At 40.5% G+C, this 15331-nt stretch overlaps 1 protein-coding gene and 1 non-coding gene across 3 annotated transcripts; both read left to right on the top strand.

Annotated features, from left to right (window-relative positions):
• The first annotated feature begins 1356 nt into the window (after positions 1–1356).
• trnar-acg (transfer RNA arginine (anticodon ACG)) lies at positions 1357–1429 on the top strand. The gene has a single exon. It is a non-coding gene; the product is annotated as a tRNA-Arg (tRNA).
• A 3992-nt stretch (positions 1430–5421) lies between these two features.
• Positions 5422–14686, top strand: fbxo31 (F-box protein 31). 2 transcript variants are annotated; one of them, XM_030053759.1, is made up of 10 exons: positions 5530–5950; positions 6775–6846; positions 7505–7591; positions 8303–8379; positions 8598–8765; positions 9015–9089; positions 9232–9341; positions 9596–9749; positions 10404–10774; positions 12689–14686. In XM_030053759.1, exons 1-10 carry the CDS (start codon positions 5533–5535, stop codon positions 12909–12911), a joined length of 1755 nt encoding a protein of 584 aa, XP_029909619.1. In that variant the 5' UTR covers positions 5530–5532; the 3' UTR covers positions 12912–14686. The 2 variants fall into 2 exon arrangements, with proteins under 2 accessions (XP_029909618.1, XP_029909619.1); XM_030053758.1 differs by lacking the exon at positions 7505–7591 and having other exon boundaries at positions 5422–5950.
• Positions 14687–15331: the final 645 nt, after the last annotated feature.

Here is a 15331-nt window from a genome sequence, read left to right as displayed (position 1 = left end):
TTCTGTTTTTTTTTTAATGTAAAATGGAAAAATCACACATTGCTTCCCATTTATCTGACAACTCTGTGTTATCAGACCCTGGGGCTTTGTCTGTTTTGTTTTGTCTCTTGTGGTGTGAGTGTTTTTTTGGGTTATTGTCAGTGATGATGGGTGTTTGTGCTGGCATGTATTGTCCTGGTTTCTCCCTCAATCTCCTTCCTGCTCACTCTCTTTATCCTTTCTCTCACTTGACCTCTTGCTTGGCATTTACATGTGAGGCAACAGCCAAGAGCAGTCCAGCCTAGCGTCAATGTCCACAGCTCACAGCCCGGGTCACCGTATCTGCAGGTGTTGAACATCAACTTGAGTGCAGAGAGCGGGACAGAGCCTCACATGCAGGCAAGACTCTACTTTTGGTGTCACATGGAGCCTCTCCTTATACAAAGATAGAGTTATGGCGAAAGAGTTGAAGTTCATTTCATAAGCCTCCTCCAATGACACTGAGAAGGAGAGGAGGGCAGAAGAAAGATCAGTCTTGAGTTATGCATACACTTGTTACACCTATTTTCGTGTCACCTTTGTTACATAATCATACTTCAATCAGCATTGTTCTCATGACTTTAACATTATAATATAAATTATTTTGTTTCTTTTCTATAAGATCTGCATACTAGAGCTGACAGATATTACTTCATATTATAAACTTTTTTTTATTATTCCTGTTTGTTGTCACATTTGTCCTGCTGTTGTTCTATTATGTATATGCATAAACTGAGATTTAATAAAACACTGAATTTAAGTCAGGAGCTTGATTTCACTTGACATCATCTTGAAAGCTTTGGCCAACTTATTTTTAATGAGCACAGTGTTAGTTTGAATATGTTTAATTTGATTACTGTTTGTGTTTAATGCCATTAAATGTCGATATCACAGATGTGCTTTGCATATTACACACTTGTAGTCTAATACTGCACATTGCATTGATTATCACAACCTATACTTTTTCCTTTTCTCTTTATACATTTAATCTTTTGCCATTGTGAAAGATTTGACCGACATTAGGTATAATTTTATCAAAGAAATACAACACTTTGCAGGAAGGCGGAGGCTACACGTGTCGGCTAGCTAGGCGTCAGGCAGGTGTAGCTGCGGTGCGGACCGCTAGCAGCTAGCTAACAAAGTACTGTTATCGTTGAGCTAATCGTAAAAAGATAGCTAGCGTTCACAGATAAAAGCAATGGTTTGCCAAAGATAGCAGGAATGAGTCGGAAGTGATAACGAACAAAATATACACATTTAATATCCCAAATTTGAGGGGTGACAATTTTTTCATAACTATCACGGACTTATAGGAGCCGTGTACATTAGCTTAGCACAGGGCCAGTGGCGCAATGGATAACGCGTCTGACTACGGATCAGAAGATTCTAGGTTCGACTCCTGGCTGGCTCGATTCCTTTTCCGCTTTTTCAACTTAAATTTCGGAGATACTGAATTGATTAGCCCAAACCGATTCCAATCACTCAAGAGTCGATTCTTTATGACTCAGCGAATAAACACGCACGTTTTTTGTTTTGGTTGCGTGCCCCTGGGAATATGACGCTGTTAGTTGACTTTTATCGGTGAGGTAGAAACTTTGTTGTAAATTTGGAGCTCTGACGACACACAAATGTAAATGGGGCTGTGTGAAATGTTTAATGTGTGAATTATTTAACTTAATAGAGTCGCTCATGTTTTTATGACGTATTTCTTATTAGATTTTCCTCTTTATTTTGCCGTGTTTTATCATACTGGTGATTCCGTTTACACCAGTAACTTAATAATAATTATAAAAATTGTGATTATAAAAACTAATGTTAACTTAGTTAGGCCTAACCTATTTCAGTTGTTCTGTAGTTAGGCATGAATTTGTGTAATTTGTAACTTTGGTCTAAATGCCAGTTACTGTTTAGCTCTGTCCTGTGGTGAGCTTTTTTTAGAATGCAAATTCAAAGCAATTTGACAGCGCAGCCGTAAAATTTAAATGGCCGTTTCTTTCATGTGATTTCCATTAAAAAAGACACTTTTGTAAGATTTTAAAAAACTACTTTAATTAATTAATTAATTAGTTTCTTGCTTTTTTTTTTTTTTTTTTTTTTTATACACCTGATCACGTAGAGGGTGTCTATTAACTGCATCCAAGTAAATTCCTATGAAATCTTGGCAATGTATAGCCTATTTTGGTTTTCATCATTTTTTTTTTCACAAGTAGTTAGACCAGATAACCACTGTGGAGGCTGAGATAAATGCAACGATTACATATCATTTATCAGCAAGACTTGATAAGACTAGTTTGCTTTTGCTGCAGCCCTAGTCTCTTCCAAACCACTGCTCAGGAACAGTTTTGTAACCCCATGTATTGTTCTGCTGCTATTGTGCTGAAATTTATCACCTTGTTAAGCACTTTGTTCTTATTGCTTGAAAAGTGCTCTTTAAATAAGATGTATTATTATGATTATATTATTATTGTATGCACTGACAGTCAGGCAGCCAGTAAAAAGTGGCCTAGATGTGATTTTTTCCTCAAATGTGACACAGATCTGATTTATTATGCCAGTGTGGTTAGTTAAAAAATAAATAAATAAATAAAAATCACACTGAATCTCTCATTTTCAACTCCAATTTGGTTCCCTTTGGTCCTAAATCATATGCATATGTGATTCCTGTGGATGTGACGGCTGTGAGAATACTGAGATCAGAATTCATGTGTTTTTTTCGCAGAGCATGTGCACATCAAAGTCAAATTGTCATTATTCATTCAGTGGTGGGAGAAAAAATACTGAGGATCGCATCAACAACGACGGAGAGACAGGAGGTTACAGTTTTAATAGATATAGGAGGATACTTCAGTCCAACAATGTTTTTGCCCTCTTGCTCTCAGCCTGAATAGCTGACAGTCTTACCACAGCAAACAATTCAAGAAAATGAATGTCAGCACCACAGTTTAATTCACTGTAATGATGGACTGTCATGCAAATGATCTTTTTGGTTGTTCAGCAGCCTGCTTGTTGTAAATGTGGAGTCATGATACATGTGTGCGCACTGGTGTGAGATACAGGTCACATACAAAGATGAATGTGAACAGTCAAGGCAAAAAGATCAGATCTGAGGGGAAAAAAAGAGAATTGGGTCACTCTCAGCTGCTGTGTGAATCTCTGTTTATTCTCTCATGTGAGGGATGAGATCATTTGAAGGATAACAGGAAATGAAGTGTGTGATCTCTGCCAGATTCATTAAGTCTCTGTTACATTAAATGCCTTCACACACTTTTTTCCCCCTCAGATCTGATGCTTTTGCCTTGACTGTTCACATTCATCTTTGTACGTGACATCAGTGTGAATAGATCTGTACCATGACCCCACATTTACAAGAAGCACGCTGCTGAACAACAAAAAAAGACATGTGGATTTTATTAACCGTGATAATGGACAATAGTCCATTATCACGGTTAATAAAATTGCTGTGAAGGCATTCATTTCTTGAATTGTTTGCTGTGAGAACAGTGGTGTGGTGGCAGTGCAGCTGTTCAGATTGAGGGCAAGAAGCTACAAAAAGGAGCTTTGATTGAAGCATCTTCATATATATCTACTAAATTTGTAACATCCTGTCTCCCTGTCATTGTTGCTGCAATCCTCCATATTTGGCTGTTCATTACATTTTCAGTCCAGAGATTAATTAGCTGCCCCTCCTCCGTCACTGTGGCCACAGTCACAAGCCTTGATTTACGTCTGCCTGTCTAGGAGCAAAGTTTCACATCCAACTCAAACAGAACTGTCATTATGCACATTTAACATCATACTCAAGGCTGAGATTTAAAACATATAATTTTGTGGAGACTATATGACAAAAAATAGGCTACTTAACTGTGAATTTTATCTGGTTATTTCTTCTACATATTTCTGCTTATTACATAGGCCTATAGGCACATTAATTATCTTCACTCATTATTTACACAATAAACAGCAGTGAGTAGCCTATACAAGACCTCAGGTGCAACAGTGCACTGATGAGACCAATGGAACCAGAGTTTATATCGGTAAATTTATATTTGTGATTGTGAAATATGGGTATCAATAAAACTAAGCTGATTCATAATTGTGTATCTAAATCTGTTCGGTAAACTCAAACAGCAGTTTCCACAAAAATTAAAAAGTGCTGGTAAAGATGATCAGTGACAAATTTCTAGATATCTCCTAAGTGTCTGTTGACATAAATCATACTTAATGTCCATCTTTTTGGAGCTTTTACAAGTAACTTATGAATTATTCAAAGTTGTACTTAACTTTAATTGTTCCAATACAAAAGCTATATTTGAAAGGGCATGTGAATAGTGTCACTCAGTCCAGAAGAAAAAAAACTCTGCACTGCCATTAGCCACCCAAAACTACTGAGAATTTTTGGGGGGTAATATAGGCAATTATTTTACAAATTCAAAGGTAAATATCTTCTTTCCTCACAAAAAAAAAAAGAAAAAAAAATCCACTGAAAAAGCTTGAGTAGATGGTTTCTGCAAGGTAAAGATTTGTCCTCATACAATGTTTTATTGCCCCAGATTCAGAATTTGTCAGTGTCAGCCATGTTTATAGATTATAATAACCAAGTTAGAAATATTTATTTTCATGAAAACTGAACATGGAATTTTGTCAGTGTTGTCACATGATAAACCACATTTTCGACTACCACAGTCACTTAGGAAGAAATATATTAAGTCTGGTTGGAAAATTCGAAAATGAGGCTGGACATTTGAGAAAATACACTCAGTGGCCAATTCATTAGGTCCACCTGCACAATCCAATCCAATCCAATCCAATCCAATCCAACTGTTCTGCATTGTAGTTTACTGCCTATAATGCTCAGATTTTCTTTTTGTCACTGCAATAGTGGTGTTCATTCAATTCTGTTTGGCATTGAGCTCATAGTGCTGCTGTTGTACTGGACTGCATTTTATTGAGAGCTGTTTCTACTATTCTGTCCCCCTCGTGGTATATAAATAGGGAGGACAAAAAAACAGAAACAGCTCTCATTATAATGTAGTCCAGTACACGACCTCTGCAATCTACAGCCTCAGTTATACACATTTAATTACATTCACACATTCTCCACAATGTCAACAAAAACTGAATATTCTAAACTTTCTTCAAAGGTAGGTTTCATGGCAGAGCGGTTGCATTGAGCTGCATTAGACTGCACGGGTGGACCTGATAAAGTGGTCACTCAGTTTATATAGTCCAGCCATTTTAAGATGCACTATTCAATATTGTAAAATCCAGAAAATTAAGACCACGATTCTCATGCGTGTTCACTGCCGCTGGTATAATGTGTTCGCTTTTCCGCTAGAAATTGTAAAGCTTTCCCTCTTGAAGATTTCGCGGCTGCGCCTTTCTGCGCTACGTAACGACTGCGGCGTCACCGGAGACGTTTCCGCCCATGCGCGCAGAAAGGCAGGAGGAGACCTGCCAGACTGCAGCTGATGCATTTGTTGTGGTGATGTAATGTTGCCTCTTTGGTGACTACGGATGGCGGTGTGTGCCAGGCTCTGCGGAGTGGGTCAGTCGCGGAGGTGCCGGAGGCGACAGCGACATAACCAAGAGGACCAGGGAAGCGATTCCGACATGGACGAGGAAGAGGAGGAGCGGATCGTGGGCCACAAGCAAGCCGAGGTCGGCAGCGTAGGCCTGGACAGCACCGCCGCCGCTGCAGGGCCGAGTGACGCTCTTGACTATGGCAGCGCTACAGTCAACAGACTAGAGTTTGTCGATCGTGCAAACACAGGACCTCCAAACCCTCAGTCCCTGTTGGATTTGCCCCCGGAGCTACTGGTGGAGATATTCTCCCTGCTGCCCGGCACGGCGCTGCCAAATGTCGCTCTCGTCTGCAAGAAATTTAAGCAAATCCTCAACACGGAAACCATTTGGAGAAGGCGATGCATGGAGGGTAAATAATGCAGCAGTCACTCCGCGTGGAGATCATTTGTAGGGTATTTAGCAACCACGTGACATGTGCATGAACGTGTCACTTGACATGCGATAAATTTACCAAAACAAAACCAAAATAACTAGATGTGTTTTTTTCTGATTGGGTACGATATTGCGCTTGGAGCTAAGTCGAGAGAGCAATTTCTGCCTGGTCGACAGGTTGCTTGCATCGCCTCTGTGCTCTGGCTCATCAGGAATGAATTACCCTAAAAGCTTTCATATTGATCTGTACGGGAACCCGGAAGGAAATTACCGCTAATCCCTGCCAGTGCGCCTCACGGTCACTGCTGCAGAAAATAGACCAGGCCTGACACTGTTGGGCCCATTTCATCCACAGGCACATAGGCATGTTGCTGAAACGGTGTGAGGGCATTAACTTAATCTTGTCCTCCCCACCTCTGTTGACTGGAGATTATGTTTGGGCTGCCAGGCTCCCTGGCTGCTATGAAAATGTCTTGGCCGGCTGTTCCCAGATAATGACTAACAAGGTGGTCAGTGTGATAGCCTGAATTACCCAAAGCAGATCTGAATAGAATATGTGGCATGGTGTTATGTTGGATGTTTTAATCTCTCTTAACTGCAGAACTGCAGTAATGTTTTGCACCATTATACATTATTGGAAAATTGGGTCTGTAGCCAATTGGATACACTGTTTATGGGTTTGATTTTAAATCACATCAAAGCCTGCTGTTTGTTTCTGCAACACCTATGTATAATTTGGGTTGTGTACTTCTGTTGTGTGTTGCATCATGTCAATCCTCCTGTTTGTGTTTCCTTTCACAGAGTTTGGCATGAGGGAGGATCTGCGGAAGATGGAGGTGGGAGGCGTATCCAGCCGGGACCTCTACGTAAAACGTGAGCTTGACTGCCAGTAAAAAAAAAAAAAAAAAAAAAAAAAAAGATGTCAAGTGACCCATGAAGTGTTTCACAAATCTCTACTTCACCATTTCATCCTAGTTCAGTAGAGCACTTAATCACCTTTACAGGCACAAAGTATCTACAGGACTGCATCCCCTGATCTAAATCCTGTGGAGATGGAGATGTGGACAATAAATGAATGTTGACATTTATTTATTGTTTACATCTCCATTTCCATGCAAGTTTGTGCCTGCCACATAAGGATGGAGGTTCAGCTGTGTTGGTCACTGTACTGTGACCATTTTTATATCTCCTTACTGTTCCCTGTTAATCACTAACTGCAGCAGACCGGAGGAATTTTGGGAAATTTATCTTTGAACATGATTTACTTGCTTTGCACTGCTGTAACTCAGACAGTTGTTGCTACAGCTCCATTTTTTGATGTGATTTTTTTTTTTTGCAACATAAATTTTGAGCTCTTTTGTATTTGTGAATCCCAGCTTTAATAAGACGTACCGTGTTTAATGGTGTCACCTGTTGGATCTTTGAATTTTTTTTTTGACACACTGCAACGTTCATTACAGTACTGTAGTCAGATGAACCTGTTACCCGTTATCTTGAGTGCTCTACACATACCTGTGTTGTAACTGTCCAGGTGTCAACCCTCGGGTCAAGTCTGGGCGCTTTATGAAGCTCCTTCCTGACTACGAGCACATGGACTATAGGGACGTGTACATGTATTGTATGTACTGTCTCAACTTGGATGGCGTTAATTGCTCGAAGCATGTGGGGTTGTGTGTGAGATTCTGTTAATTTAACTGAAATGCAGACAAAGAGAGGTGCCGGTCTTACACACTGTCGAAAAATTGTCTTCTTTTATTATAGGCCACATATTAAAACACATGACATTTCTGCCCATCTGTTCACCAGGGCTGAAACGTCATCAGATGAGCTGTGTTTTAATATGTAGCCCATATTAAAAGAAACCAATTGTATTTTTCCATTGTGAATAAGAGTGATGCCTCTCTTCATCTATAGTTTGCTGTCCCCCTTGGGTTGCACCCTCTCACAGCCAGTTGAAGCACTGGTTTTTCCATCAATTTAATTTGTATGCAAATAGATGTAACACCACTGTGCATCCTGCGTGTGAAAAAGGATTTGTGGTGATTCTCCTCAGTGGGATTTGCTTTCACAGTTAGTCTAAAATGGGAGGTCAGGTAACTTGATGTCCTGTGTGTGTGTGTGTGTGTGTGTGTGTGTGTGTGTGTGTGTGTGTGTGCGCGGAGATGTGGTGATTTTACACTTTGTTCTCTTTGGGTTTGAAAGAGATCGTCCCCTTAATGGAACTGTAAATGATCACCTCATCTCACATCAAAAAACATTACATATGGGTAGTAACATTTGGGCTTGTGTTATAACTGGTGTGGTATGGTTTTGTGCACTTGTGTTGCAGTGCTTCACCCATACAGACATATCTTGGGCCTGTGGCAACCTGACATAGGACCGTATGGTGGGCTGCTCAATGTTGTGGTAAGTACGAACAAAACATTTTCACAAGTTTATCAAGATTTTTTTCATATGTCAGAAAAAGTAATAACAGAGAAATGAGAGATGAGCAGCATCCTCCTGACGAATGCATTGTGGTTTTGTTGTGACAGTAAGTGGCCACTTTGGCAGGCAACCAGGCATAATCTTTAGGATGATTTATCTTTTAAGCTGGGGAAATACTGAAAGCATTTTCATTTCAGGTGGATGGGCTGTTCATCATTGGCTGGATGTACTTGCCACCTCATGACCCTCGTGTGGAGGATCCCATGAGAAGACGGCCGCTCTTCCGCATCCACATGTGGGAGAGCAAAAAGGCCACTGTGGAGTGTATGTATGGACACAAAGGTCCTCACAAAGGAGATATACAGGTGAGTCCTCACATTGCACTCTCTTGTTGACAAGAGCCGATTAAGATTAGCCTGTATATGGGACAAAGCATTTTGTGGAATTAATATGTTAATATTAAGGATGATACCTGTGCATGAGAGTGTGAAGGTCTACAGAATTTAGGAAATATTTCTTGACAGGAATAACTGATGCCACTCTTGAGGCTCTAAAAGTAGGTCATTTTGTAATATGTCTCATTAAGCCTGTAATGTTTTTTTTTTTTTTTTTAGACAGTGAAAAAGGACGAGTTCTCTACCAAATGTAACCAGACTGATCATCACCGCATGCCAGGGGGCAGGCAGGAGGTGAGAGGACAAGTCTGGTGTCGTTATTAGGTCTTGCTTTATCATATTTTAAAGTCCTTGCACTGTGGTAATTTCGAAATCTAGGCAATGTTATCAGTTCTGTGGTGTGTGTGTGTGTGTGTGTTTGCATTTGTGTGTGTAGGAGTTTAGGACATGGTTGGAGGAAGAATGGGGGCGGACACTGGAGGATATCTTCCATGAGCACATGCAGGAGCTCATCCTCATGAAGTTCATTTACACTAGCCAATATGAGTATGTCTCTTTCTTATACACTTTATCTATACGAGCTGCTATCAAGAGTGTCAGTGGAGTTTATGTTAACAGGCTTCAGTGGCTTTAATTAATCTTTAGAGGTGGCAAAATGACTTCTTGAAAAGTTAAGAGTGAGGATAAATCTATAAGCTATTCATGTAGATGCTATATATGTGTAGGTTATGGACGTAGCAGCATAGATGAGGCTTTGGCTTTGATATGCTTGTTAATTTCTGAAAAATGTTTCTTCCTAGTAACTGCTTGACGTACCGGCGGATCTACCTGCCTCCTCAGCTGCCCTCTGACTTGCTGCAGCCAGGCCTTTTCAAGGGCACCTATGGCAGCCATGGCTTGGAGATTGTTATGCTCAGTTTCCATGGAACAGCTGCAAGAGCCACTAAACTCACTGTGAGTCCCACTACCTACCAACTCATGAAATTGCAGTTTGGACAATTCTGCAGCCTTTTTTTTTGTTGTTGTTGCAGGACTGGTGAATAACCAGCAACAGAGAGCGTCCTGTCTCAAAAAGAAACTTTGCTAACCAATGGAAAATATCTCTATGCATGCCAGTCCTGCAAAATTATTTTGTCATAGGCACAGGTGGAAAGTAATAATGTACATTTGCAATTTTTAGAAAACACTGTTCTTTTTACTGCATTACATTTATCCGATCACTGTAGTAAACAGTATGCAAACAATATACACATCATTGTTAGGGTTAAAAGTAGCCAACAGTATATTGAGCACTTAGACTTGTACTTTTCATACCTGTTCTGATAATACTGATTGCACTAGTAATACTGCGATGATTACGGAACATTTTGTAGGCAGGCCTTTCACTTTTAATGACATATCTTTTCCATTATGGTATTGCCATTTTGACTTAAATAAAGAATTGAGGTGATTTTTCCACTACTGGTCATATGTATATTATATTAATATAAACCCGTACATTTATATTTATCAGGAAGTTAGCTGTGATAGTTTGATTTTTGATATGATACTGCTTCACCCCATCAAACTATTTGTGATGTCGACTGTAATTTTACCCATGTCCAATAGGGAGACCCCAACGTTCCTGCAGGGCAGCTAACTCTGGATGTGGACTTGAGCCGGCCTGTGGTCCTTCCAGACTTGGAGAGCCAGCGCAGTATAGAGGAACTGTCCCGTCTGGTACTGGGGGTACATGAGGAAGTACAGAGGGAGGCACAACAACAAGCCAAGGAATCCTCCACCACCCCCGAAGGGGCAGCAGAAGGGGCCTGTGGTGATGCCAGTGGAGCAGAGGGGGTGGATACAGGCTCCGGAGCCTGTTCAGAGAGCTGCCAGCCCGGCCCCAGCTGCAGCACCAGCCCCCCCGAGGCCCAGCCCTTCATCTTGCCACTAGGGGTTATGGCTCGCAACGAGGTATATCCCCGCACCTGCAGGAAATGGTGAGTAATAAAAGCTAAATGACCAGGAAATGGGGGGCACTCAAGGGCTCATCGTGTAGAGCACATAGCACATACTGTTGAGGCTAATTTAGCTGCAGCTGCCTGTGCTTGAATCTGACACAGAGCCTTTGCTGCCCCCCCTCCAATAAAATAACCTTTAACAAAAAAAAGTCAACACAATAGGAGAATTCCTCTTTTGCACTATGGCTTTATAGCCTAATCATGGCCTGTCTAAGACTATTATGTGTTCCACTTGCTAACAATGGTGGAGTTTGACTCCACATCTTCTGTTCCTGTGTTTTATGCTTCTGCTGCAATATGTTGACAATTATTTTTTTAGGGCTGCACAATATATATCGTTTCAGCATCAATATTGCGATGTGCACATCCGCAGTAGTAACATTTCGGGATGTGTGAAGTCAGGCGAGGCAAATTAACTCAAATGTGCCATGGTATGACTTTTTTTGTTGCTTTACACAAAAGTAAAACTGACAAGGTTCTCATTTTCCATGTTTAATGTACAATAAAATTCTGTCTGATATAACAGTTTTATCCGATTTAAGGGGTCTTGGTTGCTCAGAGTTTGTTGCTAGTGACACACAGGCTCTGCATGCACAGTGATCAGTTTTCTGTGTATTCTTGTGAGGGGGTGCACTTGATCTCTTTATAAAACAACCAAAGCTCCACTACTCACTGACTGACCAATGAGCGCTGCCTGGTTTGGTTGATAAACTGATCAAGTTCACTCCTTCACCAGAGCACATAGTGAACTGATCACTGTGCATGCAGAGTCTGCTTGTCACCTGCCTGCGGCCACTGTCACATATTAAGTCACCTTGTGTATGTAGAGGCAGGTGCTCAGTGGTGCGAGGTGGCTTTTGAGTGTGTGTATTCCCGTTATCAGCGGCACCTCATTGTGGCACTGGTTGAATGTTAATAAGTTACTGTCCAGACAGTTAGGCAAAGGCTGGACATGCTTAACAAACGCACACACACATACACACACATGCACAAAACTTGCAGTATCCAGATCTGCCTGTACGAGTGTTATGTCATATAGATAAGTCTGTTGCTTGAGTTTGACAGTTTTACCATCCACAGCCGCACCGGGACCCCTGTTTATCTTCCACCACACAGATTAAAGATACATTTGGACATCATCAGAAATGGCAGATTACATTGAAATAACTCAACTGTGACACATAAGGGTGGCAGAGGGCTGACCCATGGAGAACTGCCCATGGGTGCAAAGGCCCCAATGATAGACCTAAAAATGTCCACTCTGTATATTTGATTAAGCTTCAGCAGGGGTCTCCTCAGGTTAAGGGTAAACAGGGGTGGGTGAATTTTTCGCCAGGGATGCAAAACTTGGCATAACACCGGCAGTCACTGAACTCCAACAGCTTCAGAGTATGTCTTTTCTAGGAAAACCATGTGTAGATGTGTAGATGAGTAACACACTGCATGTATCTGTGTAGATGAGTAACACACTGCATGTATCTGGTGACATTTCCTGTATTTTTCATATTGAAGCTGATATATATTGTAGAAAAAAAGATATTGTTGTGTCATTTTTTCCAATATCGTGCAGCCCTTAAAATCTAGGTTACTGATAAGACGTTTGTTGAATCCGTGTGTGTACATGATAGTGGCTGTGTGCTCTCAACACATCCATCGTATTGGGCTTTGGAATCCTAAAGTTCTATCACTGACACAGTTGTTCTCCATAAATCCATAAAAAGCGTCATGGAACTAGATGATCCATTTTTTTTTTTGTATTGTAAATTCATAGCCCTGACAGAAATATTACACATAATTTTAAGCTATGATGATTTGTTAGATGAGTAGTTACACATCATGCTTAAGCCGACCATGTACTAATTTGACTGATCTGTTGATGTTCCTCCATTTCAGTTTCTATGGGACAGGCCTGATTGCTGGGCATGGGTTCACCAGTCCAGAGCGTACCCCGGGGCTGTTTGTCTTGTTTGATGAGGACCGTTTTGGCTTCATCTGGCTCGAGTTGAAGTCGTTCAGCTTATACAGTCGCCTGACGGACCACCTTGCCCACGCTCACGCCCCAAACATGGAGCGTTTCGAGGCCATGCTGCGCAACATGCAGTCCTGGACATCCTGATGCACCATGCTTAAATTCTCCTCCCACAATACAATGCATAATACATTCATTATACACAAATCACCTCTGTCCTTCCTTGTGATAACCTTTACTACCAAGTTAGCTGATGACCATAATCTTCCAGCTCCCACCTATATAGGCTTATTGAACATGTGGTTTTACTGTCTGATAAAGGTAGCTTTGTCACCCTGACAGCACACTCGCACTGGTATTCCCATACATGCACTTTGAACGGCCTCCTCAGTCACTCTTTATCACCTCAACTCACTATGACCTCAGTATCTCTGGTGCAGCATGATAACAGGTCACATGATATCAGATTTCTCCTTGACAGCTTTTTATTTATTTATTTATTCCCAGAAGGAGAAAAGGAATATTTCATACCACTTGTTAATGATTCAAACTGTATGTGCCTCTGAATCTGAAATGTACACCATGTCTGTACTGCATAGTGCTTGAAGAAGAAAGAGGTGTCCTATATATTCTGCTCTACGGTACTATCATGATTTTAATGCCCAACACACTGAACTGCATGCTGCATTTTATTTAGATCGAACTGCATTATACCTATAACCATTATCACGACATGATGTCACGATTTTATTTTTGTAAAGCAGCATGCCTTGCTCTGGATTTAGTTTGCTTTAGGGACATCACAGAATTGAAAAAAAAAAAAATACTGCATCTCAGGTGTTTTTCTGTCAGTCACTGTCAATGAAAGTAAACCAGAAACAACCCTTTTTTTGGCATCATAAAACGGGCCAGGTGCATAGTAATGTCACATTCATTTTCATTACTTGTACATCTGAAATACTGAATAACCTGTAACAGCTCGACACTTTTCCAGCCATTGACAAGTAAGCTTATGCTGTCTTATCTGACACTGTAGCCACATCAGCCAGCTTTTGGTAGACTGGTAGCTTACTGCCCTTTGAACAGGAACTTGAAAGTTTTCTTTGTTCATGGTGTGTGTCGGCTCATGGTACTACATGTAAAATGTAAAATTCATGTCCCCACACCACATACAGTACTATATAAGTTTGAAAAATGTTGTGATGCAATAGAGTAACCTAACTAATACACGAAGCTGGTTTTAAACAAAGTATGAAAATAATGAAGTTTCTGTGCTTGTATACTTATGGTTAAGCCAGAAGCTACCCTTATCTTTGAAATGTATCCCATTTGTTGTCTATTTAAAATGGCTGACATGAAGTTTGCCTGGCTTTATACCTGCAAAGCTAATCCCTCCAGTTTTCCAGCTCATTTGGAACTTCTGGCTAGATAAACATCCAACCAAGCAGCTCAAGGTGCAACTCAAAGTACCAAGTAAGTGTCTGTATGTCTCATCATGGCCTGATGGTGGTGCCCAGTAGCTCTCTTACTCCAAGTGCACTTTTCTGGGCAGTATTGTGAATCATTCAAAACCACTGGCCAGCACTTTTGTATCAGACTGCAGCTTTACTAGCATTTGCAAAAACTGTGTGGATAGATAACATAATAAATGTTAACCAATGTCTATTAAGGCGTCACAGACTTAATTTTTTGTCACATTTGATTCATTTCTGCTTACCATTGTTTATTATACGTCTACCTTTCGATCTGTCAGCCCTCTGTTCTCAGCTGTTTGAATGATTTGCCTTTGAAAAGTTGTGCTTTGTACTACTTTCAATCCCATAAGGCCTAATTTTGTGGGAAACTAAGATAGTTTGACCTGTTGAACTGCTCACATCTGACTTCAGGGAGCTTTTCAGCTTAAGCGCTCTTCTCAGTAATAATAAAGAAACAAAAAAAAAAACAAAACCAACCAAAAACTTATTGTCAAATCTGTATTTTTCTTTAATGGTGTATGTGTTATGCATACTGTGGTCATACACACAAAAAAGCATTTCTAGAAGGGCTATAAGAATCACCTTGTCACCCAAAAAATATTCCCCTCTATCAGTACTACACTTGAATTTTGGTAAAACCTTTTGGCAACGCACATTTTAATAACATGAACCATATTTATTGACCTTTCCACATACACTGATGCAGCTAGGCCTGTCTGATTCCTCTACAGTAGGATATGGGAAAAATGCAATTTTAATTCATGATTTGGTTTTATTCAGTGTGCTAGATTCTGGTATGGGTGTGTATTTAGGACTAAACACTCTTCTGGTTCATTTAGCATTAAAGTTCTTAAGGCAAGCTTTCAGGAAATTCCTTACACCACCATATCACCTTTGCTTCTTCTATTTTACTCCAAAATTGATGTGAAATCACGATTCCAGTGTTTGATAATATTTTTTCATGTTCTGTACATCCCCAATTGATATCTCCACAAGTAATACACTTCAATTACAACCACCAGCTACATCATTGGTGTCTTTTGTGAGGAAAAACTTTGATGAAGTCTTTATGGCCACTGTGTGTCTCCTACA

This window comes from Myripristis murdjan, chromosome 6 (genome assembly GCF_902150065.1).
Source record: "Myripristis murdjan chromosome 6, fMyrMur1.1, whole genome shotgun sequence".
Taxonomy (NCBI): Eukaryota; Metazoa; Chordata; class Actinopteri; order Holocentriformes; family Holocentridae; genus Myripristis; species Myripristis murdjan.
This window is presented reverse-complemented; position numbering and strand designations above follow the sequence as displayed.